Here is a 27,141-nt window from a genome sequence, read left to right as displayed (position 1 = left end):
TTGCTAGTTGTGTTCTTCTTAGGATTTCTTCCGGCATTTACCACAGTGGATTCAGCAGCACACTGCAATGAATGATGCTGGCAATTTTCTGATCGAAACGTGTGACGAGACCATTTCCAGAGATTTAAAACAACAGCTGCTGTTGCTGAATGGACGATGGAGAGAGTTATTTATGCAAGTCAAACAAGTATGTCCTTGGTGGTTTTTGTTCCATAGTTGTAAATCCATAGGATTTAAAGCGAGGCAGAAAACAGTTAAGCGGGGATATGTGGAAAGGTGGAAGGGGGCACACAGAGAGAGAGAGAGAAGGAGGAAAGGGTCGCCATGTAAATTTGTTCGCAACTTCAAAAACACAGCCCATTACTCAGGAAAAGAAACCCATGAATACCTGAGTGTAGGTGCTTAAGAGATACAGAGTGTGTGGCAGGGAAGAGAGAAGCAGCTCCGCACAGCTCCCAAGCGCTGGTGGGATGGCTTGCTTTCCCCTCTTGCCTACCTCTGCCTTTAAGGGCGATGCTTGAGACTGAGTGAGTTCAGGGGGCAGCGGCACACGCACAGGCTTCCCCACCGACGAGGCAGGAGGGGGGAAAGCCCTGTGGCACCGCCAGTGCAATTCTGGCATACTTCCTCTGACCTTAGATGCAGAACATACTATGCTGGCTCCTTATCCATACGCTCTCCACTACACAGCGTTGAGTTCAGCCACATTTTGTCACGTTTGTTGACTGAACACCCCCCTCAGTGATGACACCCGGGGTGGGCCGCACCCACCGCACCCCCTTCCTATGCCACTGTAATGATGTGCATGTTACTTAATGCTATTTTCAATGTGAAACTATCACTTCACAGAGTTCTAAAAATAATACTGAATGAAGTGCAAGCATTTGCTCCTGAACCAGTCAGTGTTCTATTGACCCTCTGTTTTATCTGCTTTCATAGTACGCTCGGGCTGATGAATTAGACAGAATGAGAAAAGAATATTTGGATGGTGTAGCTACCTTGTCTGCTTTCACTGATCAAGCAAAGAGGAAATTCCGTGTTCCTTTAGAAGTGTCCTTTCTAAATATGAAAATGTTTCTTCAAGAAATAGAGGCAAGTTTCTTTTTCTTCCAGCAGAGAACATTCTTTAAACATTCAGGGTTGAGTCCAATGGAGAGAGCAAGGTGACTTTTTTCTTCCCTTTCGGCTCCCAACACCACCTCCCACACTGGTCCAGAGTGTTGGGGGACTAGGTTCAGTTTACCCAACTATTATTTCCTTGTCTTCTGTCCTGTCCTGCCTGTTGTACCCAAGGTTTATGGGAGAGTGCATCCTCTAGGGCAGAGCCTTATTTAGCTGGTGCATCAGTTTATATGTTCTGGTTTTCAGGTACTTTCTTTCCTTGCAAATTTTACACTTTTCATTGTATTTCTCCCTTGCTTACATGAGAACCAGGAAGAGCTGGTGTAGTGTAGTCATTATAATGGTGGACCAGAGGTAGTATTAAGTTTTACTCAGAGTAGATCTTGCACCTACAACTAGCTGGACAGTCACTGTATAAAAAGAAAGTGCATACCTACATACATGGTTACTGCTGAACTATTTGTTGCAGGATATTAAACAGAAAGTGCCTGTGATGGAATCTCAGTACAAGATGGTTACAAGGACAGCACAACTTGTTACCAAGGAACTTCCACCAGAAGAAGTCAATGAAATGCTTGCAACTATGTCAGGAATCAAAGGACAGCTTGGCAAGGTATTCAAGCAATTGTTGAAGATGTTCTAAGGCTTAGATATAAGGCTAGGACTGATGTGCATGCCTACGTGGAAGTAAGTCTCAGAGAATTCAGTGGGATTTTCTCCCAGATGAGTGTCTGTAGGATTACAGTATTATTTGCCCTATCAAAGAGGAAATCAGGCAAGAATGGCAGGTAAGATGAGGCTAAAAGGGTAGGCAGAGAAATGTGTGGGAGAGAGAAACTGATGTGGAGTATAAGACAGTATAATGACATCTCACCCACACAAATGTTCTAATGATAATTTAATAACTACATATTAAAGTCAAAATAAAGTGAATAATATTATAGGAACCTGTTACTATTTTAAACCTTTTATGTTGGTGCTAAGGGAATAAAGATGCATTATAAGGCCCATTTTACTTTAAAAATGCACAATATACAATAATGTGAATATATATATTTCTCAGGTAGATGGTACCTGTCCGGTTGTGCTCTATGAATCTCAGCAGCTGCTTCCTCACCTGGAAGAATTGGAGAAGCAAATTACAAATTTTTATGAATCTCTTGAGAAAGTCAATGAAATTATTTCTGTCCTAGACCCCGAAGTCCAGCCTGCCGATGTTTTTAAACAGCAACATCAGGTATTTCTTCCATAAATGCTCAAAGGGGAGATTCGGTTGAAGAGTATACTAAAAAGATTGATATTTTACTCCATGAGGCAATTTCAGCTCTGTACCCGATATTCCACTCTAGGCAACACAAAAGTCACTTTAGATTGCATTGAACTGAAGCTCACCTTAAATAGTTGGCACAGACCCAGTTTGTCAGTGAAATTTTTCCATGGACTTCAACATATGGTTGAAGAAGGGGGCCTGGCTCAGTGGTATAGCATGTGCAATCCCTGGCATCTCAGATAGCAGAGCCAGGAAAGATCTCTTAACCGGAGACCTTGGGGAGCAGACATTCATTTTTGCATTCATCACACTAATATTTCTCACTACTCCAAAATATCTGTGGACCTACATGGCAGTGGAAAGCTGCCATGCATCTACACGTTATCATAAACAGTGTGTTGAGTGCAGAGTGTTGAAAGCAGAAGTCACCTTTGCAAGCTTAGGTATCAACCCTGTGCACCAATGAAAAAAAAATGTTATTCTTCTGAGTGAACATGAAAAAAGGCCTCACTGCATACAGCGTTGTGAATCTATCCTTATTAAAGCAATATGCAGCTCTTTGACCTATGCAGCTATCACACACTTCTATTAGAACCCAGGAATCTCATCTGCTATCATTAGAAGGAATACTTTAGTAAATCTTTGTAAGGAATCAAAGGAATATGACATTAAAATTGTCTGGTAAGCAAGTTCCCTCTACCACAGGCTCTGCTTCAGGAGATAATCCTGCTTTGGAGAAATCATAATTAAACCATACCTTCCAGATTATTCCAGGCTGCTGATCTTTGCCTTTGCCTTAAAAAACTACAATAATGGTACTTTCTAAAACACTTAAGGCACCACCTTACTTTTTGTGATGTTTTAAACAATAATCATTAAAATTTAATGGATTCTACTTGCTGAGTGCCTTTTATTTTTTGCTTTGATGTGCCTCTTTATCTTCTGGGGAATGCAGTGATAGAGACAGAGCAACATGTGTTTGAGTAACTTAAATCCTGATCCCAAGTATATTCACTCAAAGGTAGCCCCCCACTAGATTTTACTGGGGCTCAATTATATACAAGATGCTTTTAAAACTGCAGCCTTAGTCACCTGCTGAGACATGCATAACTAATGCTACAGTTGAATTTTCCATATGACACAGAAATTGCTTTCTGAATGCTCATAAGCCCACAATACGGGTTTGTCATAAATGTAACATATTTACATAGGAAAATAGCCTTGAAGCATTTAATGAGTATCAATGAATCTTCTGTTACAATATTTCAACAACTAAAATTTACATTAAAAGGCCAATACATGATCAATCCTGTTTCATTTCAAATGCTCAAGAGCTATTTGAAAACATTGGGGCTTCAGTACACATAAACCTCACACAAGACTACGACCTTTAAAAAATGTTTGCAAAATAATAAATAACATCTAATTTTTGTGAAATGAGACTACTGCAACTTCTGTATTTTAAGGATAAATCCGCTCATTATTATTATGTTAAAAAAGAAAAACGGTGGATATACCACATGGATGTATTAGTTTGGGACTGGTGTTATTTTGACTATTTAGTTTTCCTTACTGTAAAAACACTTTTAATTTTGCTTTCATTTTTCATTTTCTTTTAGGATCTAGTAGCTTATCAAGAAAATTGCAAGAAAGACATATCACTAATTGAGAGAAACAGTCAGACCATTGTGAAGTTTGTGACTTCAAGTAAGGTGTTACACCACTTCAATCTTTCGGTGCTTCAAAAGAAAGTAGCAGAAATACAAGCTGCTTTTCAGGTAATTTGTTGTAAGAGGAGGTTGGTCCATTCTGCAGCACTCCCAGCATGAAAGAGCTGAGCCTTCATCTCAAATGTCTGAGAAGAAAGCCAGAGACACCCAGATAACGTCAAATAAGGCAGCTTGAGGTGTAAAAGCAGAGGCTGGGCATCTCTATGTTAGGAGATGCCTTAGCTGCATCCTGCATCGCAGATTCTGCATTTAGTTGAGAGGTTGAACTAGGCAGCCTCCGAGTTACCTTTCAGTTCTGTGATTACACAAAGAAGATTTTCCTGGAATTGTTTGAGTCTGATAATTTTTGGGAAAACCCTTGCCAAATTATGCTGTAGAAACAAAAATGCAGCTTAGATGACAAGAGTAGAGAAGGAAGCAGCTGGAGAACCTAGCAACATGTGACATGCATATTGTTTTTCAAAGGCAAGCTGCTTCAGGAGATGAAAATTTGGAATGGTGGTCCAGTGGAGGAGAGGTGCCTAACCATTTGCTTTAGCCCCTGGCCACCATAACCCTTTCCTTCTTGAACTGTACTTCCTGGGGCAAATGGTGGTGGCTCCTTCATGATGAGAGAAAGAGAGACATGCTGTGCAGGTCCAGTGGCCTTTGGGGAAGCATTTTTTCCACAAGGGCCACTAAGCAGTACACCACTGGCTTGAGAGGACAGGGAGAAATATTCCACCTTCTCTCTCAGTGTTTCTGGTTCTATTTTTCACCACTGTGCTGGTCCCAGTAACTGCAGTGTGAAATGGAGGCGGTTTCAGGTATTGCAGGTGATTGTGATGGAGAGAAAGAGAAGGTCTGGGGACTTAGGAGCTAAGGTCAGTCTAAACTAGGTTTTCAGAACTATTACTTTTTAGATATTGGCGTGTTAGCAATATACTGTATCAGATTTCAGACAAATTGTGGGTCGTATCTGATTTTGCCCTGTTTGATTTCCCATTGATTATTTAAGCACTATAGCTCTCAAAATGTCCAGTTTTCAGGCCATGTGCATATGAAAGCAGACTAAATCTAACCCATCCTCACAGAAGTCAGATTCTTTCAAAGCTTCTTATTAAAGAAATGCTAAAAAGGAAGCAAGGAAATGTTCATCATTTTGTTTTGTTCCATTTGGAGTAGAGTAACATAATCATGAAAACTAGGGTGATATGCAACTAAGTTTTACTTAAAGAAGACCTATTTAAATTAATGGAGATAACTTCATTCATTTCAGTTCATTTTTTTTCAGTGGGTCTATTCTGAGTAAAACTTTGTTGCATACCACCCCTAGAGTTATTGCTATCTTTTTCTGTTTTCATTTACCAAGAATATGGTCAAAAAGACAAGTGACTGGAAGAAAAATGTGGAAGCAAACAGTCATTTGATGAAGCAGTTTGAGGAATCCAGAACAGAATTAGAAAATGTTCTACAGATAGCACATCGTTGCCTAAAGGAAAAAGGCAGACCTGAAGAACTTCTCAGAAAACATACCGTGAGCATAAACTCTTATTTTCAACATGATCCTATTCAGCTGATAGCAATGTATATTTAGGAATCACAATAAAACAAGCATTTACATCTTTGTATGTGACAGGATATAATTTCTGAAAATGCTGATTTTAGTGAAATTGAGAATTAACCTACTCCAGACTCATAAGTTAGGATATGATTGACCTTTTCCTGCTGCAGGCAAATTTCTGCCTGTGGGCAGAGGACGAAAATAACCTCACACCTTTGTGGATGTGCACAAATCACAGTGTACCATCTGTTACTCAGAACAGAAAGTCGGTGTGTACTTGCATATAGCTGCCCACCCACACCTTTCCCCCATAGCTTGAAAGAGAATTCCCATGAGTAGCTATGTGAGAAATAAAAACTGGCCTCCCATTCTGAGTAATGTTTTGGGGTTTGTGTAGCTGGACGGGGAGTGAGCAGCACAAGGGACATTTTATATGGAACTTAGTAATATAAATTATGTACTAGGTGTAGCTCTGTTTCCTGCCAATAAAGATTTAGAGGAAAGTGGTGATATGGAACCTTGTTTCTTGATGTGGCTACTAAATCAAACTTGTAATAATTTATCATTATTATTATTGTTATCGTTATCAATATTACCACCACAACACCAAAATACCCACATGTCCTAAGTTCCTAGTGATATGAAGTATTTGTATTGGCCATGCTTTTCTGGTAGTTTGGACAATATAGGCTCAGATGCCATTCATAAAAGCAGGCCCAACAGCAATACCACCTTCCTCCTTTAGTCTGAGATTTTGTTATCAGTTGTGTGTTTTCCCTAGCAAAGCAGTAACGTTATCACTATGTACTATTATTTTTCAACATCAGGATTTTTTCAGTCAGTTGGACCAGAGGGTGCTAAATGCTTTCCTGAAAGCTTGTGATGAGCTTACTGATATCCTTCCTGAGCAAGAACAACGTGCTCTTCAGGAAGCTGTTAGGAAGTTACATAAGCAATGGAAGGTTAGTATTTCCAGATTTAAGTAAGCATGGTTCCACTTGGTCTCCGTGGGTGGTCTCTTTGTACAAATTTTCGTCTCAGCTTTTCTTGAACAGGCAAAATTAGAAATCCCCATGTGTTTATATTGACTTACATTGTGCAGCTCAAACAATATTTTAAAAAATATTAACATCATATTATAAAATAATGGAAATGAGTATCATGTTAACTTCCTCTTTCCTCTCCCACCGTTTATGGAGTGCAGGATGCCCAGTCAGAAGCCCCATACCATTTACTTCGCTTGAAGATACAAGTGGAAAATAGCAAATTCCTAGCAACAGTGCAAGAATGTCATGCTGAACTAGCTCGAGAGCAAGAGCTGGTGTCCAAGGAGAGCAGTGAGAAGATAATTAGAGAGCACAAGGTAAGCCTGAAAAGCAGTTATATGGGTACATGTAGAAATTGTACATATGTGCTTGTACAATTCCATGAGAATTATGACGTACACAATGTGCTTCAGAAGATGAGCAACATGATCCTTACATTCCTGTTCAAGATATGCTTGTGTTGAAATAAACCCTATATGATTTCAACTTCCACAGTCAAATGGATAGGATTCTCCAACTTGGATTGTGATCCAAGGGTATTTGTATAGTTCAGTGATTATAAAAAATTAATCAAAATTACTAGTGCCTGGTCAACAGTGATCACATGGGGAGGGCTGCCCGTTAGGTACTTTAAACAGTCACACTTGATATATAGAATCTCAATAGTAATTGTAATACTCATGAGGAGAGAGAAAATAAAGTATAAAAAACAACACCATGTGGCAGTTTGAGGGCTGGATTCCTTGCAATGGTGGCACAAGCTGGAGAGAAGGTGTGTGTCTTCTCACAAATGCACTGTCATATCTTTCTTAAAATTGAAATGTACCTGCAAGATTTTAAATACCTATGTGAGAAACTATGAGGTTATGTGTGAGCTTATTTATGTGAAAAAGCAGTCATTCAGAATCAACAGCATGTAAGTTTGTAATGTGAACTGGGCTCAAAATACTTCCAGAAGCACAGACTTAGTGTGCTTAGGATTTCAGCCTTAACTTCTCAGACTTTAAATTATTATTGACTGTGACCTGACCTTTAGGTTTTATAACTTCATGTGTCAGTTTTATCTTCCATAGACGTGCAAATACCCGTAATGGAAGGTATATTACATTAAATATATCAATGGAGTTGGCAATCATTTTCCTTTTTTACCTTCAGTTGTTCTTTGGCGAGAAAGGCTCCTTACAGCTATGTGAGAAAAGATTGCATCTGATTAATGAATTGTGCTTGAAACTGCCTGAATCGGATCCACTTAGGACAACATCACAAAGTAGCCAGAAAAGCCTCAGTGAACTTAAATCCCTGGTTGCCAGCACCTACATGAAGCTAATGGATCACCCAGATAAATGGAAAGACTACAAGGACAGGTACTATTTGTCTGAAAATGGTAAAGACGTAATAAAACCTTGGTGGAGATAATTAGAAAAGCACTCCTGCTCATCATTTTGTTATGCCCAAATAAATATACAACTATTGAGAGGGCAACCTTTTTTTTCTTTCTAGAGCTTCACTCCTGTAGGAGTAATATGTAGGCAGCTGTGGTCCCACAGTAGGCAGGGCTGGAGCCAAAACTTCATAGGCTTCCCTTCTATTTCTCTCTTTTGCCTGCCCTTTTCCTTCTCTCCCTTTCCCCCTCCCTCCCTTCCTTAGAGGTTCTAAACTGAACTTTTATATAGGGCTTTTAGAATCCTAGGGCCCCAGAGGATAAGCCCTAATATACAACAATACTCCTCTGGAGTAGAGGAAATTTTTCCAATCTTACATATACACAGTAACACAGAATATAAAAGTATACCTAAGAGAAGTACAGGCTCTGCATTAAAGAAGAAGGATCAGGATGTTTCCAAAGTATATCCACCAGCTTTATGTTCCATCATTGAAAACATTTAACAGAGGTAATTTCCCTTCTTAACAGTCAGAAGCCTTTTGAGGTGTAGTAAGTTCAAAACTCTATTCTTTTAGTTCCATTACAATTTATATAAATGACTATTGCTGTTTCCTTATTGGCTGTTGGTTGTTTATGTGGTTATGTTTCAGGTTTTCTGAATTGGAAAGCTGGATTTCGTCAAGGGAAGCCCAGCTCAAGAAGATTAAGCATGGTGCCAGTGATACCACTAAATATAATCACTTTAAAACATCAATAGAGGTATATTTAGAATTACTGAAAATAAGATAGATGCTTTTGCTTGTAATACTAGCAAGATGAATTCAGATGGTAGAAACTGAAAGTGCAAATAAGCTCTTTTCTGCTTTTGGCATTTTAGAGCACTGAATTGTGATATAAACCACTGAGCCTCTTAGGCTTGCTGATCGGAAGGTCGGCAGTTCGAATCCCCACGACGGGGTGAGCTCCTGTTGCTCTGTCACAGCTCCTGACAACCTAGTAGTTCAAAAGCACGTCAGTGCAAGTAGATAAATAGATACTGCTTCGGTGGGAAAGTGAATGGCATTTCCGTGCGCTCTGGTTTCTGTCATGGTGTTCCGTTGCACCAGAAGTGGTTTAGTCATGCTGGCCACATGACCCGGAAAGCTGTCTGTGGACAAACGTCGGCTCCCTCGGCCTGAAAGTAAGATGAGTGCCACAAACCATAGTCGCCTTTGACTGGACTTAACCGTCCAGGGGTCCTTTATCTTTACCTTTATAGCAAATGTAAACAAGGTTATATAAACAGTGGAATGTAAGAGAACTGGCACTTCCTGGGTAAACAGAATCAAGTAGTGGGGCAACCCACAACTGTTGACTAAACTGTTTGTTTGGGTTTCTAATTTCTCTATTAATTATTTTTCAGGAAATTCAGCAAGAAACTTGCAAGCAAGGAGAAGTTATCAGCTGGTTGAAATCTAGGCTTGCTGCCCTGTCTGAAGTTTCTTCAGAGAATGAAGCCAAGAAGCAAGAGGATGAGCTTTCCAGACTTTCAAGTGACTTTAAGAGCCTCTTAGCCTTGTTGATAGAGGTATAGTATCGCTTCATTGTACTTATATGCCCTCTCTACCCTTGCCCATCATGATTGATTTGAGTGAGTCTGGGGTGAGAGGTTGGTTGGATTTAGGGTGTGATGAACATTCATTGCTTGAAGGGGTGATGCTCTGAAAGAGGTGGTAGTGTGGCTGCTTTCAAAATAAAGTGTCCTATGTCTTGGAGGCTTGTGAGAACTATTCCTTGTACATTCCACTCTTTTGGGGAAAGGTGCTGGAGAAGGTGATAGCTGTGCAGCTTCAGACACTATTGGAGGAAATGGATTATTTGGACTCATACCACTGTGGGTTCAGCCCTGGATTCAGGAATGAATCAGCCTTAGTTGCCCTTGTGTATGACCTTTATCAGGAGAGAGATTGGGGAGTGTGGCCCTGTTTATCTTGCTTGACATCTCTGCAGCTCTTGATAACATGGTATTGTACAGGACCAACTCTGCAAATTGGGACTAAGGGGCACTGTGTTAGAGTAGTTTGGCTCCTTTATACAGGGTCAGTTTCCAAGTGTTGTATTGGCTGACTCTATCTTGACCACAGAGGTCTATCCTTTCCCAGTGCTAGTTTAGCATCTTCTGTGAATATGTGATATCATTGCTCAAAGAGCAGCATTGGCTGCCAAGCTGATACTGAGCCAACTGTAAGTTGTTGTTGTTGGGGTGTTTTTGTCGGCTGACTTATAAATTCCAAAACATCTTGAGACCTGGCTATCTGAAAGAATGCCCTTATTCATATGGACTGAACTGGTGCATGAGATCCCAAGATGTGGCCTCTGAGGTTGCATATGAACTATCGTACACTTGAAGCACCCACCCACCCAAATCATGGGAACTGTAACTTCGTGAGGGCTAAACTATAGTTCCCAGGGTTCTTTGAAATGGGTGCTTTAAATGTATTTTGTGTATGCAGCTTGAGAAGGCTTAGCCCTCACTGGGCTTTGGGGGGGGAGCTTCAGACACATATTTATTTTTTATTCTCCCTAAATATCCTTAGGGTTTCCCCTGAGTCTGCTAATCCCTTCCTCGTGTGCATTAATGATACCATTATGATTACATAAGGATCCCACTTGGAGGATGGGTTTGCTACTTCGTATATAAAATATGTACTAGTATGGAAGGGAAAGTCATTGAATGATGCCACTTCTGCAATTCATTTAAAAAAATCTCTGAAGCTGAACTGGAAACAGGAAAAGTGAGACAGAGCAAATTCAGAAAGCATTAACCAAATAGAATGGAGGGAATCTACTCATACCTGCTTTGCAGTGTGCTGTGGTCACAAAAGTAAAAACTTAGAAGTAATAAATTTAATAGTTGGCAAAATTCATGGTTGTTTTTTTGAATCATTAAAAGCGGGAGTGGATAACCTTTGGCCCTGCAGACAAACTACAACTCCCATCAGCCCCAGCAGAAATGTTCACTGACCAGTAATGGTGAAAGTTGTAGTTCAGCAACATCTGGAGGGCCAAAGGTTCCTCACCCCTGACTGAAAGTATTGATTCTTGACACTGAACTGCTTCACAGAGTTTTAATGTTTCTCCTAACCATAGATTGAGAAAATGTTGAGTGCTGTAGGTGATTGCGTCCAGCACACAGAAGAGGTGAAAGTCAATCTGGAAGAGCTGATCACAAATTCAAAAGAAGCTCAGGCAGAAGCTGATAAAATCTTAGAGGTTGAAAGCTTATTACAGGCTCAGCAACTCCTTCGGTATCACCAGGTAGGACAATAGCCCATATGTGAACCTTCACTTGTTTCGATAGTAAGCACTTTTATAGCCACCTCTTTCACTGCCACTTGTGTATACATAGCTATGTGGCTATTTCTGTAGTGAGGGAATCAGTATGTCTACATCTGCTTCAGCCCTTACCGATGTTTTCTCCCAGCAAAAGACAAAGAGGCTCCATGAAAAGAGGCAAGATGTGCAACAGCAAATGGCCCGAGGTAAGCAGCTACAGATTGAAGGTGGTCTGTCACCCACTGTGCAAGAAGACCTATGGAAGTTGGAGAGTATGTTAGAAAACATGCAGCAATCTATGGATAAACGTGAAGATCAATTGCAGGTCAGTGTGTTATTCATGTAACTCCACAGAGAAACGAAAACAGTCCCCTTGTTTATTATTTAATTGTTCTATATTTAGTTGTTTGGTTTTGAGTTTGAACAATGTAATACATTTTCTTGTTAAACTTGGCCATTTTTTCTGCTTGTGAAACACCAACATCTCCACCTTGCACTTGTCTGCAGACATTCCAGCTCCAGGGAGCTGTACAGTATGTGAGCTGTTGGCACAGGGCATAACTCAAGGAAGCTCCCAAGTGTCAGAGCCAGGCAGTTATGCAAACCTTGAGCTTCTCTGACAAAGCACTAGGAAAGTTCCTTGTTGGCATGAGCTGAAGATTAAGCATATTCCTTTCATATACCTTCTTCTGGGCCATGGGACTTACATTAAAACTGTGCTAAGGTGGAGCTCCTAACAGTTTCATGGGTTGGGGGGGGTGGCTTACAGAGTGTGTATAAAGAGATTTTGCCTAAGCATCAATTCATGCAGATCATGATTCTTGCTGAGACAAAGTGATTACACAGCTCCCTTGTTCTCAAGGCTTGGGAACTTTCTTGTGCCAGTGGCTCAGATGCTGCAGGGTTTTCTAGAGCCCTAAAAGCAAGCTTTTACAGGGCTTTTGCATAGCTGTGTCTGAGCTGTGATTAGTGTCTATGGAGTATGAGCAAAAAAATAGATGAAGTGCTAAAATAGACTGATTTTGCATGTTCAGAATCTTGTTTTGCATTCTGAATTGGAGAAGAACCTATCAGGGGAAATGGTGTTTGACTCATTATCATTTGAGCTAGACAAAATTAGTATTTCAAACCAGGTCATTATCAACTTTGACAATATTGCTAGTAAATTGCAGGCAAACTTTTTCTTTTACTTCTTTTTCTTTCTTGTAGCTCACTGTAAGCACATGGGAACAGTTTGAAAGGGACAAAGAAACGGTTGTAAAGTACCTTAGTCATGCAAGCTCTGCTCTTGAACGCATCCTAAGCTTTAGCAGCTTAGAGAGTTTGTCATCAGAACTAGAAAAGACAAAGGTATGTATGTTGCTGTACTTGGAATTTTACAATCATAATTGGTTCTTTTGCTATTATACTGAGGATATATATCTTATTTTATTTCCTTGTTTTTGCCTTGGGCAACATCCTTGAAAATGTGCTATAGTATATTTTTCAAGAAAAAAACACACACATCACAATATCGGTCAACCTGGGCATAGCATCCATTATAAACAATTCCCATAGGTTCAGTAGAGTCCTGGTTTCACTCTCTTTCTACAGTGGGGCACAGAATGCAGCAGAACAGACTGTGCCAATTCCTATATTCCCTTCTCCCTGCTTATCCACTCAAGTTAGTAATCTATCAGTCGGGCAGGATTTGAGGTAGTGGAAAACAGGCCCTGTGCACTTTTGGCAATCTTTGGCATGGTGGCTGCTGCATTGGCAGTGGGACTGAATTGTGGCCTTAGTAGTTAAGAATATTGGAACAAGAGAGGCTACCACCTCCAAGTCTGGTGCTGATGTATAAATCCCTACACAACTTAGGACCAAGATACCTAAAAGAGCATCTTACCTCATCACTTACATACCCAACTGATCACGGTGCTCTGCAGGAGAGGGCATCCTATAGATACCCTCTTATCCGAAGATATATTCTGCATGATGTTGGAATCGAGTCTTTAGTGTGGCAGCACCTGCCCTTTGGAATTGCCTCCCATTACATATCAGCCAAGAACCATTTTTATATATGCCATTGCTTTAGATATGTTTCATTGTACAGGGTGGCTAAAAAGTAGGTATACTGCTTTAGAATCCATTTTCTTTGTTCTTGACTCAAGTTCTCATCATTCACAGTATCGGGAAAGAAAAATGTTTGTTGTTTGTTTGTTTTTAAAAGTATATCTACTCTTGGGCCACCCTGTATTATGAAATCATTTTGAATTACTTCATAGGAAGTGATTCATAAAGGAAATAAATAATAACAATCCATTATTATTAGTTCCTTTCAAAAACCTATTTATATACTATACTATTTTGTAATCTGTTCTTTGGGGGTATTCCTCATCTAAACCAGAGATACTTGTACAGTGGTACCTTGGGTTAAGTACTTAATTCGTTCCGGAGGTCCGTTCTTAACCTGAAACTGTTCTTAACCTGAAGCACCACTTTAGCTAATGGGGCCTCCCGCTGCCGCTGTGCCACCGCCGCACGATTTCTGTTCTCATCCTGAAGCAAAGTTCTTAACCCAAGGTACTATTTCTGGGTTAGCAGAGTCTGTAACCTGAAGCGTATGTAACCCGAAGTGTATGTAACCTGAAGCATATGTAACCCCAGGTACCACTGTAGTAGTAATTTTATGAAGCGGTGTTCTGGGAGTTCTTTTTTTTACAAAGGTATCCACTCAAGATGAATAATGATCACTGCTTGACCAGTTGCTAATAACGTATTTCTAGACTTTCCCCACAAATATATTCTATTCATAACTCCACACCTCTTTACAGGCACTTTCTAAGCAGACAGTAGCCATGGCCATGGAGGCTGAGACTCTTGTCAAGAAGTCTTTTGCAATACAGCTTGGTGAGAAGAAGAAGCAAACCCTTCAACAGCAAGCAAAGTCGGTCCGGGAACAAGTTAAAAAAATGGAAGCTTCACTTGAAGAAGAGTATGTTCTTAAACAGTCATAGTATTATTTCCTTCCTGACACAAGAATTGTACATTTTGTTGTCTTATCAAAATGCAGTGTTTATTCACAACTGGCTTTGTAAACCTCAGTTTGTCATACAGCAGAAATTACCATGTAGTACTGAAAGAGTATAAACAACTATTATGACTAACCAATACAGAAAATAGTAACTTGTCCCTCGATGCATTGTACTAAGAAGCAGATACTCATTTATCAGTGGGACTCAATTCCATGCAAGTGACCTTAGAACTGCCATGCTAAGCTGCAATTATAAATCCAATTATGCATGTTCAAGCCAATTAATTTTAATGTAACTAAGCGCAGTTAATTGAGCACAGAACTGAAGTAATATAATACACTTCAGTAACACACATAGTAAATTATTTGACTCAGGCAAGGATAAATGAATAGTGCCATATCCTAAAGTGCCTGAAGCCTTTAGAAGAAATGTATGCCTAGTTTTTAAAGTATTTTTCTTCATATTTTCCCAATCTGTGTGCACGAGAATATAAAAATGTGCCTTTTTCCTCACTAAAGTTAAAACCCAGTTCTTTTTCTTGTTGCTAAAAATGATGCTTCATTACAGTGGACTTTCAGCTCAAAGTTCTATTTCCTGCCTTAAGTTGGATCTGGCCTAATGGTCCAGTTTTGAAAATATTAGGACCAGTTAATATGTTATGGCTGTTACACATATGGCAACTTTTACACTACGGCACGAGACAATTAAAATGATCTGCAGCCGTAATATGTAAACCACCTATTAATTCCAGCAGGCCTTTTGAATAAGCCATCAACATTCTTAAAAGGCCTAAAGGTGCAACCATGTTACAACTCACATTATTGTTAACAAAAATCAAAATATCAGTGGTCACTTGCCAATTCACATATTCACTTTGATGTCCACACATTGCTCCAAAGATTTATTCATACAAATGAACCAAAAACTTAAATATATTGCTGTTGCTGCCTTTCAGGGCTGATACATATATTTGCAGTGCCACAGCCCAAGGAGCTGCTCCCAAGAAGTGCTGCCCGGTTCTGTTGAGATCCTAGTTCATTTGGAAAATTCTACAAATCAATGCATCCATGGCATCATATAGTCCCAAAAGAGTTTTCAAGATTGATTCATCCTCACAACGCCTTTGCGGGAGAGTTCACTAATATTCCCATTTCATAGGCAAGAACCTGAGGCTGAAAGTTAGTGAGTTGTTCAAGGCAACCATTGATTCCATGCCTGCACAGAGATTTAAACCACATTACTTCTTATCTAAGTCCAGTGTTCTGTTCTCTGGAACATTACTTTTCAGAATGAACAGTGTTCAGTGATGCAGGTACAACGAAATAAATGTCATTTTTTTGCATTTGGCCTCTCATTATACCTTCCCTTTTTTCTGCTGGATAAATCTTTGTAAATTTGTTTACCTACTTCATGGTTAATTTTCACTACCTTTAGAGAGGAGCTGCATTTTAGTAAGACAATATTGCCCCAGAAGTAATCATGGAGAATGAAATTTCATATGCTATTTGTTTTATTGTGAGTGGCTTCTTTCTTTCCATATTGCTCTTTTCTCTTTCTCCTAACACCAGTTATGTATTTTTTTAGCGGTCTTTATTCTTTCTTTCCCACAAGTAGAAAAGTTTCCTTCAGAAGACTTCTAGTGCCTTTTTATTGCTTCCAGTGAGATGCTGTTTTTCAGTGCATGTTTTAACAGATGTAATGTAATTGATCTATGAACAAGGTGCAAGACAATCATAATTAAGTTGAAAAATATGCATGCATCTTCAACTGACTGTTTGACTTTCTCAGATATGTACTTACCCTAATGTATGGCTTATGTATATAGCTATATGATTCGTAATGCACATTCATTCTTTGCAGCCTCACAGATTGCCCTGCTCCTTGTGCCCAATTTGCCTCAGTTCAGCTAACAATAGACTTGTCTTCCTAAATAAGATAGAAAATGTACGCCATCAGTTGTAAAGAAAGCCAGTCATATTCCTTTGGAATTGATGGGTTTTGCAAGTTTGAAATTTGCCCAGAAAGGAAATCCAGCACAACAACAACAACAACAACAAAAGTTAGTAGAGTGGGTTTTAGGCTACTACACATCAAGCATTATTTGTTGAGAAGCATTCTCCCTCTCTTCTAGAACAGTTGTGGCATGAGCACAATCACACAGGGATGCTCTTAATGAAGCATGTTACACACCTGGTGGTGGGAGGGAGTGGTAAAATGGTAGCTGTGAATGAACAGAAGTGGAACAAAGGAAATGCATAATAGAGATTGAGGGAACTACATTACTATGGAAAAGTAATGTAGTAAGAATGACCATGAACTCTTGAACAGTGAACAGGAGCCATTTCAAGGCCTTGCTCAGTAGCTCTGAGTAGTCTGAGATTTCATCAGATATTGTACACATGCTCTCCAAGATTTACTCCAAAGCCTTAATCCATAAATGTTTTTAAAGGGAGGGGAAGAATGGAAAGCTAATATCCTAAGGGTGCCAAAGCAGATCTGCTGCAACTGTGTGAGCATCAAATAGGTACATGCACTAAATAGCTGCAATGCTGCATTGAATACCAAGGTGCAGAGTAGGTAGGTAGGAATATGCACAGGCTCAAAAACCTCTTCTCTACATTTTGTCTTGGTTTCATGGTATGTCACATCTTCTCAGAACTTCAGTTAATTTGAATGGCTCTGAGTGGTGTTCATAGGTTCCAAATTTTTAAATGGCTAAGTCCCTAATTATAATAAACCTATTAAAAAAATCATTCTTAGGTTCTCTTGGCAATGTTGTAGGTGCTACAGGGTAGCTTCTTGCCAGACTTCTCTTGCTATACGTCTTAAAATCACACATGAGAAGTTATGCTAATTCACACAACTTTTCAGGAGAGGGAAGGAGCCAAGCAACTCCCACACTAAAGGACCCCCGACCATTAGGTCCAGTCGTGACCGACTCTGGGGTTGCAGCGCTCATCTCGCTTTATTGGCCGAGGGAGCCGGTGTACAGCTTCCAGGTCATGTGGCCAGTGACTAAGCCACTTCTGGCGAACCAGAGTAGCACACGGAAATGCCGTTTACCTTCCCGCCAGAGCAGTACCTATTTATCTACTTGCACTTTGACGTGCTTTCGAACTTCTAGGTTGGCAGGAGCAGGGACCGAGCGACGGGAGCTCACCCTGTCACGGCAATTCGAACCGCCGACCTTCTGATCGGCAAGTCCTAGGCTCTGTGGTTTAACCCACAGCGCCACCCGCATCCCTTAACTCCCACATTACTGAGGTAATATAAGGGCAGACTCCTGAGGTGCTATAACTTTTATAAAACCTGTAAACCGACATTTGAAATATGCTTTTTAAAAATTAATAAAAAAGGCATGTTATTATGTAAGCATTTTCAGCAAACTGGAGATGTAAGAAAATGGGCATAGTTCAACAGTAACAAACTGTTAATTTTTTCTACTAAATATGGTTGATTTTAGTATTAAAACCATGGAAATGGTGAAAAACAAGTGGGATCATTTTGGCAAAAAACTTGAAGCTTTGTCCATCTGGATCACTGAAAAAGAAAAAGAGCTGGATACCTTGGAAACAACATCGTCCTTGGATATGCAAATCAGCCAAGTTAAGGTGATTGGTTCGCATTATATTTAGCATTAAAATACTGCTTTCTCTCTTCTTCTCTAGAAAGCTTCAAAAGAGGTGAAAATGCTTTTATCTGATTTCACAGCTGCAAAGATGTAAAAAAGAATGTATCACACTTTGAGACAAAGATACCAAGGATAAAGGTTTTGCAGGAAGTGTGCCCCCCATAGAGTTGAATTTACACTCAGACCTTTTAGTTTATGTAATAGGAAAACATATAATGGTGTGAATAGATAGATATATTTTCCATTAATATTCTTTACCTGCAAAATATCCTCATGGTATATTTTCACAGAGTGTATAATGTTTTATATCGTGCTATGTATTGCAGCCAGTGGCTACAGTAATTTATTCCAGTATAGTAGATAATTTATGATTTTTGTGTATCATGTTTCTCAAATAATGCTGAAATAATAAAGCAACTACTGGGCTCAGCAGTTTCTATACTCAAACCTTTGCTACATACTCTGAATTCTTTTTGTCATATGCTAGGTTCTGTTTTCTTTTTCCTGGTGCATTAATAAAATATCAGATGCACATAGTATCTTCAAGTGCTCCTTGATTGTGAACAAGAAAAAGTTGCCAATTTAAGAGGATTGTTTTTATTTCTATCCCATTTTGTTGCAAATGCACAAACACACAAACATATTTTCAACTCTCTCTTTATCTCAGTGGCAAATAATTCAGCTGAAAGCTATGCCTTTATTATGTGATTGGAATCCCCTCACCATACAGATGGCTAGAACTGATAATCTTTTGTAGGATGGTGGTTCCTAGATTTAGAAACAACAACACTTGCAACCAAGGATTTACTAGCATCATAAGAGTAAACAGTGAAGCATGGCAGTGCTTGATGACCACTTTTGCACCATGGGGGAATAGAAGTGCAAGCTACTCCCTCCACAATGTCTTATATGTGGTGTCAGGTCCAGTGAAGTTCACCATTCTCGATGGATTCTAGGGTTAATGTGTCTCAGAAATGAAAATATCATTTTTATTTTTATTTTTCTTCCATTGAGCATTTTTGCTTAGAGTTTCAAGCTTACAGCTTGAGGTCTACTCTATTCAAGTCCTTTTAAGTTTCTTGAAAATCAGTGGTGCTTAAGTGCTCCTGATTCATGAATAGAAGATCTGAGCCAAATAAATAAATAAATCTTAGGCAAGTTTCTTAGCTTGTACTGTGGCTCCATTTCATTCTATCAGAAGGCATTTTAAAAATAGTCTATTGCTCTCTTTTTTCTGTATTCTGAAACACATATTTGATAAAACTTTCTGAAATCAGAACATAAGCTGTAGGAAAGTGTCATTAAATTTCTATACTTAAATCTGAAAATGAGAACATCCACCATGTCTTAAAACAATGGGGAGGGATACTCTTTAAAACTTACAGTAGCAAATTATCCTAATTACTACAAAAATGTATGTACTGCAGTTTTATGTTATCTGTTTTTATTTGCTAAGGATGGTGGAATAGATTTCATGGGAAATAATTTTTCCAAACAAAAATATCTGGATAATATACATTATTACAATTTAAATTACAAATCACATATTACGTCTTTTGCAAATACTGTTTTGCTTCATGTTTTGCTTCATGTTGGTGTGTGTTAATGGCCCAGCTTGCATGTCATGTTAAACCATAGTTAGTTTAATTATTGTTTAATGCAAATGAGCAGCATGTCAAGGCACACTTTTCCAAAGTCCCTACTTCACTTCTCCTGCGCTCTTCTCCTTGGCTGTACCAGAAGCAGCAAACCACAAGTCTGGGCTTCTTTCTCTCTGAACAAACTATGTGTGGTAACCAAGATTTGTTAATGGCTTACTGCTCGTGGTTGGGGGAAAACAACCACAAGCTCAGGGTCAGCTGATATGACAAGGTAGGGATTATGCTTTGTTGTTGCCAGTACAATGTAGCCTAGTGAAGTGGGGACTTTTGGGCCATTTATGCTTTCATGCAATGTGCATTGCCATGCTGGCTGGGGTTGATGGGAGTCTAAAACATCTGGATGGCATTGAGGTTACAATGGTGTGTGTAACATAATAAGTGAACACAGTGATTGTGTGCTAGTATATATATGTTTGTTCTTGTCTGTGTGCCTATATGAGCTGATGTATCCTTTATATATTGTCAACTGAATTACAGAAGATAAATAAATATTACGAAATTCTCAGATATTTTGAGAAAAATGCATTAAAAGAGAAATATAAACACACAAAATTGAACAAGGAAATATATACAGAAATAATGAAACTAGTTAAGTGGATGTCTAAACTTCAGGTTCAAACTTACTGCTGTTCTTCTAGGTCACATTCCTAGAATAAGGGTGTATATAAGCATGTGACTTTGTTCACTTGGTTTAGTCATCTGAAGCTTGTTTGTTGCTTCTCGTTGCATGTGCCAAACTGTGGTATTGATAATGCATTTGGGGAGACAGATATGTAAATAATTCTCCTCTAGTAAGGTGGCTGTTTGATCGTCATTAACACCATTCTAACTGCAAGAATCTGAGACAAATATTGGTTAGCAGCATAAGGAGGGCCAACTGGAGATCCAGACAGTGATTTTACCTGACATCCTGCTCTTGTTCTGGATTACAAATGCCAAAGTATAACATATTTGCACTTTGCATCAATTGTGAAGGGCATATGCATGTCTCAAATGTAACTTTCCTCTTTATAATACACAAAAAATGTAAATGAGAAAGGATTGGCCTCTTCCATTCAGTATATATGAAAAGGTAGCACACATAGGGTATGTGCATCTGTGCTCAGTTCTACTATAGAACTGGATTTCACCTTTTCTGCTTTGGAGGGGACAACAGCAATTATCACCATAACCTGACAACTGTGGACATATGCACTCTATAAGGCAATATAGTTTTTTCTAGGAAAAGCCAAAAGACAGAATCAAAGCAAGAAAAATAAAAAGCAAGTACAATATGTACACAAGAAATGTATGTATGTGAAGATTTATTCTGCTTTGCATAATATATTGTGGTTCATATTAAACAATACAGTAATATATAAACAGCACACTATTATCATATCAAAGTTATGTTTTATTGCATTTTAATACAATAAAACGTGCTTTTAAATATAAAGGTTTGGAGCATAAAATGCTTCTTGGTTCATGTAAGGGAGCGAGCCACCCACATCATTTCTTAAGGGTTACCGATGACCGGATTTTGGAGAGTTCAGGGTGCTGAGAAGGGAATAGTGTGAGAAAATCTCCTTCCACTCTTCCATGAATGGAAGTTAGCATCCAAACCACACTTTGTTATATTTTCAAAATTCCTCTGATGAAGTGAATTTTCCCTCAAAGGGTTTTGGGCATTAACAGTAATTCAAGAAGCCTTTTTAAAGAACACTATATTTAATTGCATTGTGAACTCCTAGGAGAGAAAGACATGTTATATATACATCTCTTGTGCACTTATTGTCATTGGCTTTTGTTTTATATTGGTTTTATACCATTTTAACTGTCATGGCTTCCTCCAGAAAATCCCAAGAACTGTAATTTGGAGGCACTGTGAGAGTTATGTTTGAGAGCATTATTCCCCTCACAGAAGTATAGCACCCTGTGGTTAGAGAACTAAAGTTAGATGTTTTTAAGCCTGCCATGAGGTTAGCTCAGTTGGTTAGAGTGTAGTGCTAATAATGAAAAGGTTGCTGGTTCGATCCCCGTAAGGGACAGCTGCATATTCCTGCATTCCAGGGGGTTAGACTATATGGTCCTCAGGGTCCCTTCCAACTCTATGATTACACACACACACACACACACACACACACACACACTTACCTGGATTGTTTTTCTGTGGAACAAAATGAGCCCATAGCAAAATGCCCACAATCCCTTCTGCTTCTCAAAATCACTAGGTGAAAGAGGATAAATGGATAATTTCATGTTAGCCTGGCTGGGCGCATAAACCAGGAGAAACGCCAATAGTTATTGTCACAATAATGGTTGGTAGGCAGGAGTCCAAAAGCCACCTACACTCTCCATTTATTGCTGCATGTTAGAAGATGAGTGTGGGAGTAAGATTATATAACAGCTACCTGCTTTACAGAAAGATGAAATATTTTGGCTACAATAGCAGTAAGAGTGTTTCCCACAGGACATGTGAAAATACTGACAAACGATAGCCTGTTGTAATTTGATTAATTCCAAATGCATACCTGGAAACTTAAATCTGGTGAATTGTCATGGAATCCTCTTAAAGATTGACTTCATAATTTTTCTGACTTACTATGGGGGAGGCACAATGTTTTCTAGCAGAAAAACTAGTAGAAGTCAATTATTGTTTAACGTGATCTGCATATTAAAAATCAAATGGTTAAATAGTTACTGATAATGCAGTGATGTGATATATGCCCAGTGCTTTTTTTCTGGGGGGACGCAGGGGTACACATACCCCTAAACATTTTGAGAATCTAAGTTTGGCCTCATTGAGGAGCAGTTTTTCAATATGAGTAGGAAAATGAGAGTACCCGCAAACATTTTTTATAGAAACAAGCACTGTATATTCCATACATATACCACAGCACAATATTGCCATTAACAATTTAACTACTGAGTTTGTAATATGCTGATCATGTTAAAACTTTAATTGTCTTTCACTGTTTTTCCTGCTAGAAAGCAATATAACTATTTGCAATGGAGTTCTGCTTGCTCTCCATAGAGAGAGTCCCGTGCATTTGTGAATCATTCACCATCCATCTGCAACTGCTATCTGGAACTATTTAAATTGGTTTCATGTGGTAGCTGCAATGTGTGAAGTCGCCCATATATAACTCCTATATATGTGCATGGCTCGCAGGAAAGCAATAAACACATACTATAGATTCTTTACGTACAAATTTATTTGCATTTTAGGTCATTATTAAAGAAATAGACGACAAGGAAAATGAAATCCCAAGCTTAGAAAAGGATGCTCAGTCATTTTCTCAATATCTTACATCTGGAGAATCAGCACATATCAAAGCCAAGTTGACACAGATCAGAAGGTATTGGGAAGAACTCCGGGACCGTACACAGCATCTGGAAGGATCAGTGACTGGAAAGGCATCAATACAGCAAAAATTTGAAGAAAACTTTGCAAAGGTAGACAACGTAAACTTGTTCTGTCATTCAAAAGAGAGTGGCCATTAAATGTACTGTCAGGGAAGACCTCAAAAAGTGCACTTAAAAGAAATGCTTTCTGTTGTACACACTTGAATTAATGGGGTATTTTGTACGCATGAGTTGCAATCCTCTGCGGGTAATGTAATGCTAAAACTAAACTAAAACCAAGAAGAACTAGACTGATCTGCCTGCAGAACAGAAAGTGTCACCATGTTTTTTAAATTATCCATTCTTGTTGGGGATATAGAGTGTAACACTGTCTATGTCTACTCAGAAGTAAGCCCCACCAACTTCAGCTGGACCTAATCCAGTTATGGGTGTAAGGTTTTCCTCCAAAGAGTTGGATGCAATGCTAGGCCCACTCAACAGAGTACATCTGTTGAAATTAATTGACATGACTAACATAGGTCCATTAATTTCAATGTGTCTACTCTGAGTAGAACTTAGTTGGCTGCAGCCCAGAGCTTTCTACCTTGAGCACAATTAACTGGAGTGGGGGTGCTGGTGGGATTTCCTACCAAATAAGCATGCATAGATGTGTAGATATTTGTAACTTTGTAAATCTTTAGTACTTTTTCTTAATTTCTCTGGTTTAGGCCCAAGAGGAGCTGTGCAGATATGAAGGAAAACTGGCAGAGACTGATACTTCATGCTGTTCCTCAGCAGAGACTTACAAGGCCCTTCATAATGTTACGGTAAATATATATAAAGTTTGTTACCTAGTTTCATGTTTAGTATGGAAGAGGTATTTGTACTGGCTGTAGCCAACATTCACCCAACTGAAGAAATCTTGGTTGAACATTACTTCTGCAATCAGCAATCTTGGTGTTGTGGGGGCAAGAGAGAAGCCCCATTTGTTTTAAACGAGCGTGAGCAGGGGTGGTCAACAGGACTAACAGAATAGGTGGGGGAAAGTTAGCTAAAAAAGATATTGTTTCAGTTCCACCCAGTAACACTACTGTCCTAAGACAGTCTTAAGAAGGCTAATCAGAAAGCTGTAAGTGTTGCAGGTAGGCATTGTCCCAATTCAGCCTTCCAGAAAAAATAAAATATGACAGCAGTTGCCTTTTGTCCACAGCATAGTGGTGTTACTACAGATAGTTTTGCATGATGTGGTGCCACCATCAATAAAGCCTTGTAACCTCTAAGTATCAGCCTGGGTTGAGCAGTTATACAACCAGCCAAGCCTGAACACCTTCTGGCATTACTGCACTTCTTGTTGTTGTTTAGTCGTGTCCGACTCTTCGTGACCCCTTGGACCAGAGCACGCCAGGCACTCCTGTCTTCCACTGCCTACGGCAGTTTGGTCAAACTCATGCTGGTAGCTTCAAGAACACCATCCAACCATCTCATCCTCTGTCGTCCCCTTCTCCTTGTGCCCTCCATCTTTCCCAACACCAGGGTCTTTTCCAAGGAGTCTTCTCATCTCATGAGGTGGCCAAAGTATTGGAGCCTCAGCTTCAGGATCTGTCCTTCCAGTGAGCATTCAGGGCTGATTTCCTTAAGAAGAGATAGGTTTGATCTTCTTGCAGTCCATGGGACTCTCAAGAGTCTCCTCCATCACCATAATTCAAAAGCATCAATTCTTCTTCTACTGCACTTGAGTATGAGTTAAATAAAGCCATGGCATAATTAGTTCTACTTCTTTTTAGCTATGTGCAAGACTATGTGAGGGCCACGGGGTTGGTAATTGTCTTCTCTTTTGTTGTGTTGAATTAAATAAGGATCTTTGTCAAGTTCTGGAAAAAATGAACCAAACACTGGCCTCTCTGTCATCTGGTTCTCGCAAGATCATGAATAAAGAAAAAGCTGCCCAGGATGTTTTGATGCTTCAGCAAAGACATGAAATGGTTATGAGACAAGCTAAAGATAGACAGGCCTCGCTAGAGGTTCGCCTAGCACAGTGGCAGAGGTGAGAAAAGCACTGTGTGATATGCAGGCAGAAAAAATATCTGCAGCTGTCCCCTAGCTTTTGATTTCATGAGACTTGAACTGATGAGCTTTTTTTTTGGATGTGTTCTGGTAGACAGGAGAAGGAGCTCTCCGCTTTCACTATTTGGCTAGAAAGGTGTGAAGCTGCAGCCAGACCTTCAGAGCAACATGTTGCTGCCGACAGAGTCAAAGTGGAAAGTGAGCTGCAGTTAGTCCAAGTAAGTTTTGTGGGTTGGCATAGGTTGCTTGCATTGTTCTTGTAGGTTATACTGGGAAATAATTACATGCTATTATTGTTTTACAAAACAATGTGTAGACCTGCAACTCGTGGCAGCTTTCCACTGAATGCTTGAAAGGAGCTAAGCTTAAGGCATAATTTTAAAATCTGCTCACTGAAATGAGCTCAAGACATAGGGTTGTATTCAACATAGTGCTAAGCAAGCAATTCCGTAATGCAAGGATTTCTGCTTGTGCAACAGAATACACACACATACTATATCTGTTATGGGGTCCCCCAACCATCCAGAGCAGATTTGAGGAGGACATGGGGTGAATTCAGAGGGAGCAGAGGGGTGGAAGTCCCACTGCACTAGCAGTAATCTTTGTGCTGACAAAGATTTACTGATTTACCCAGTTTCTGGAATGCCTGAAGCGAACACAATTGCTGGTCCATCAAGCTGAATGCAACCCACCAGGGTCTCAGCAAAGCTCGTTTGACGGCCTATGTGGGACCGCCAAAAGAAGTGTTTGGGTTAGTAGCCACACGTTGTGTACACCTTGCCTCAGTAACATATATGATGCCAACAACAGTTTCTCTGGTTTGCAAATATGCTCATGGATTCAAAAACATTTGTGATCCTGTGCATGGTAAATGAATCCAACAGATAATCTACACACATAAAATATCAAATGCAACATTTTATATCAAATGTCACCACCATTCAAAACTCAGCATCCTTTTCTGATTACTTTTCGCCCAAATTGCAGTGACATATACTTTCATGTTGGTGAAACCAACATGGAACCAAATTCTGTAATATATTTCAGTGTGAGATCAGCTCTGTGTTGTCATGCTTTTGGCAAATCAGATTTGTTACAGTTGCCAAACGTGTAAGAGGCCTCACAGCAGTTAAAAATCAATCCTAGCAATGGCACCCTTTGTTTCGAGCCACCCTGAGGATTTCAGTAAGCATGGTTTCACATTGCTCTCAAACTAATGTTTGTTGTTTCTATTTGCTATAATTGATTTCTAGATATTTTTGGTGTTTTGTTTTGTTTTTACTTTTTCTAAATCTAAAATAATTACCTATATTTTAATTTTAATTTGTTGTTAGAATTTTCTTTATACATTTCCGGTATTGTTTTAAGGAAACTAATTCAGGACATCATTCAGCAATGAGCACTGAGACTTGCATAATAAATTCAGTCAATTGCAATGCCTCGTTAAATACTGCAAAATTAAGTCACTTACAATTTAACTTTCTCTAGATGTGTTTGGTTCAAAGTTATAATTATAATATTTACATATTAAAGGATTGACACTAAGATATATATATATTTGTTTCTCAGGATTTGCAATCTGATATTGCATCCTATGCTTCATTGTATACCAGCCTACTGCAGTTAAATGAATCACTATTTAAAACAAGTTCCAGCGAAAGTGTGAAAACACTTAAAAAAGACTTGGAAGACTTAGATAGAAGATGGAAAACTCTACCTCAGATAATTAACAAAAGGTTTGTGTTTCTGTTTAAATAGCAGCACTTTACTCGCAAACAGATGCTGATCACTGACAGAATGCAGAATGCCACAAGTTAATGTGGCGAATGTAATGGAAATCACACACTGGGCTATGTTGTTTGATGGGGACTAAAGTGGAGAGTACAACAATCCAAGAAACCCATATGTACAATCACTGGCATTTTTCTGTTTTCTGCATGGAAGACATTCAGTTCTGAAGTTCAAGACAATGTCTACTTTGAGCAACAGAGTAGGCTATAGGAACTGCTTTATACAACCTCCATGTGGGGATCATTC

General features: G+C 39.3%; 1 protein-coding gene across 2 annotated transcripts in view; it reads left to right on the top strand.

Moving 5' to 3' along the window:
• SYNE1 (spectrin repeat containing nuclear envelope protein 1) overlaps positions 1 to 27,141 on the top strand; it is a 281,513-nt gene that overhangs the window by 80,413 nt on the left and 173,959 nt on the right. For both annotated transcript variants that reach the window (XM_080998321.1, XM_080998318.1), the window contains 21 exons: positions 23 to 187; positions 940 to 1,092; positions 1,592 to 1,735; positions 2,186 to 2,359; positions 4,012 to 4,170; positions 5,474 to 5,638; positions 6,493 to 6,627; positions 6,870 to 7,028; positions 7,867 to 8,075; positions 8,746 to 8,854; positions 9,498 to 9,662; positions 11,225 to 11,392; positions 11,559 to 11,735; positions 12,620 to 12,760; positions 14,224 to 14,384; positions 17,888 to 18,035; positions 22,924 to 23,151; positions 23,769 to 23,867; positions 24,897 to 25,084; positions 25,199 to 25,322; positions 26,674 to 26,840. In XM_080998321.1, coding sequence (XP_080854447.1) covers positions 23 to 187; positions 940 to 1,092; positions 1,592 to 1,735; positions 2,186 to 2,359; positions 4,012 to 4,170; positions 5,474 to 5,638; positions 6,493 to 6,627; positions 6,870 to 7,028; positions 7,867 to 8,075; positions 8,746 to 8,854; positions 9,498 to 9,662; positions 11,225 to 11,392; positions 11,559 to 11,735; positions 12,620 to 12,760; positions 14,224 to 14,384; positions 17,888 to 18,035; positions 22,924 to 23,151; positions 23,769 to 23,867; positions 24,897 to 25,084; positions 25,199 to 25,322; positions 26,674 to 26,840 — 3,338 coding nt within the window. The remainder of the gene's footprint in view (positions 1 to 22; positions 188 to 939; positions 1,093 to 1,591; positions 1,736 to 2,185; positions 2,360 to 4,011; positions 4,171 to 5,473; positions 5,639 to 6,492; positions 6,628 to 6,869; positions 7,029 to 7,866; positions 8,076 to 8,745; positions 8,855 to 9,497; positions 9,663 to 11,224; positions 11,393 to 11,558; positions 11,736 to 12,619; positions 12,761 to 14,223; positions 14,385 to 17,887; positions 18,036 to 22,923; positions 23,152 to 23,768; positions 23,868 to 24,896; positions 25,085 to 25,198; positions 25,323 to 26,673; positions 26,841 to 27,141) is intronic.

This window comes from Podarcis pityusensis, assembly GCF_964106645.2.
Source record: "Podarcis pityusensis genome assembly, chromosome: 3".
Taxonomy (NCBI): Eukaryota; Metazoa; Chordata; class Lepidosauria; order Squamata; family Lacertidae; genus Podarcis; species Podarcis pityusensis.
Note: the sequence above shows the minus strand (reverse complement) of the source record. Positions and strands in the feature narration are given on the sequence as shown.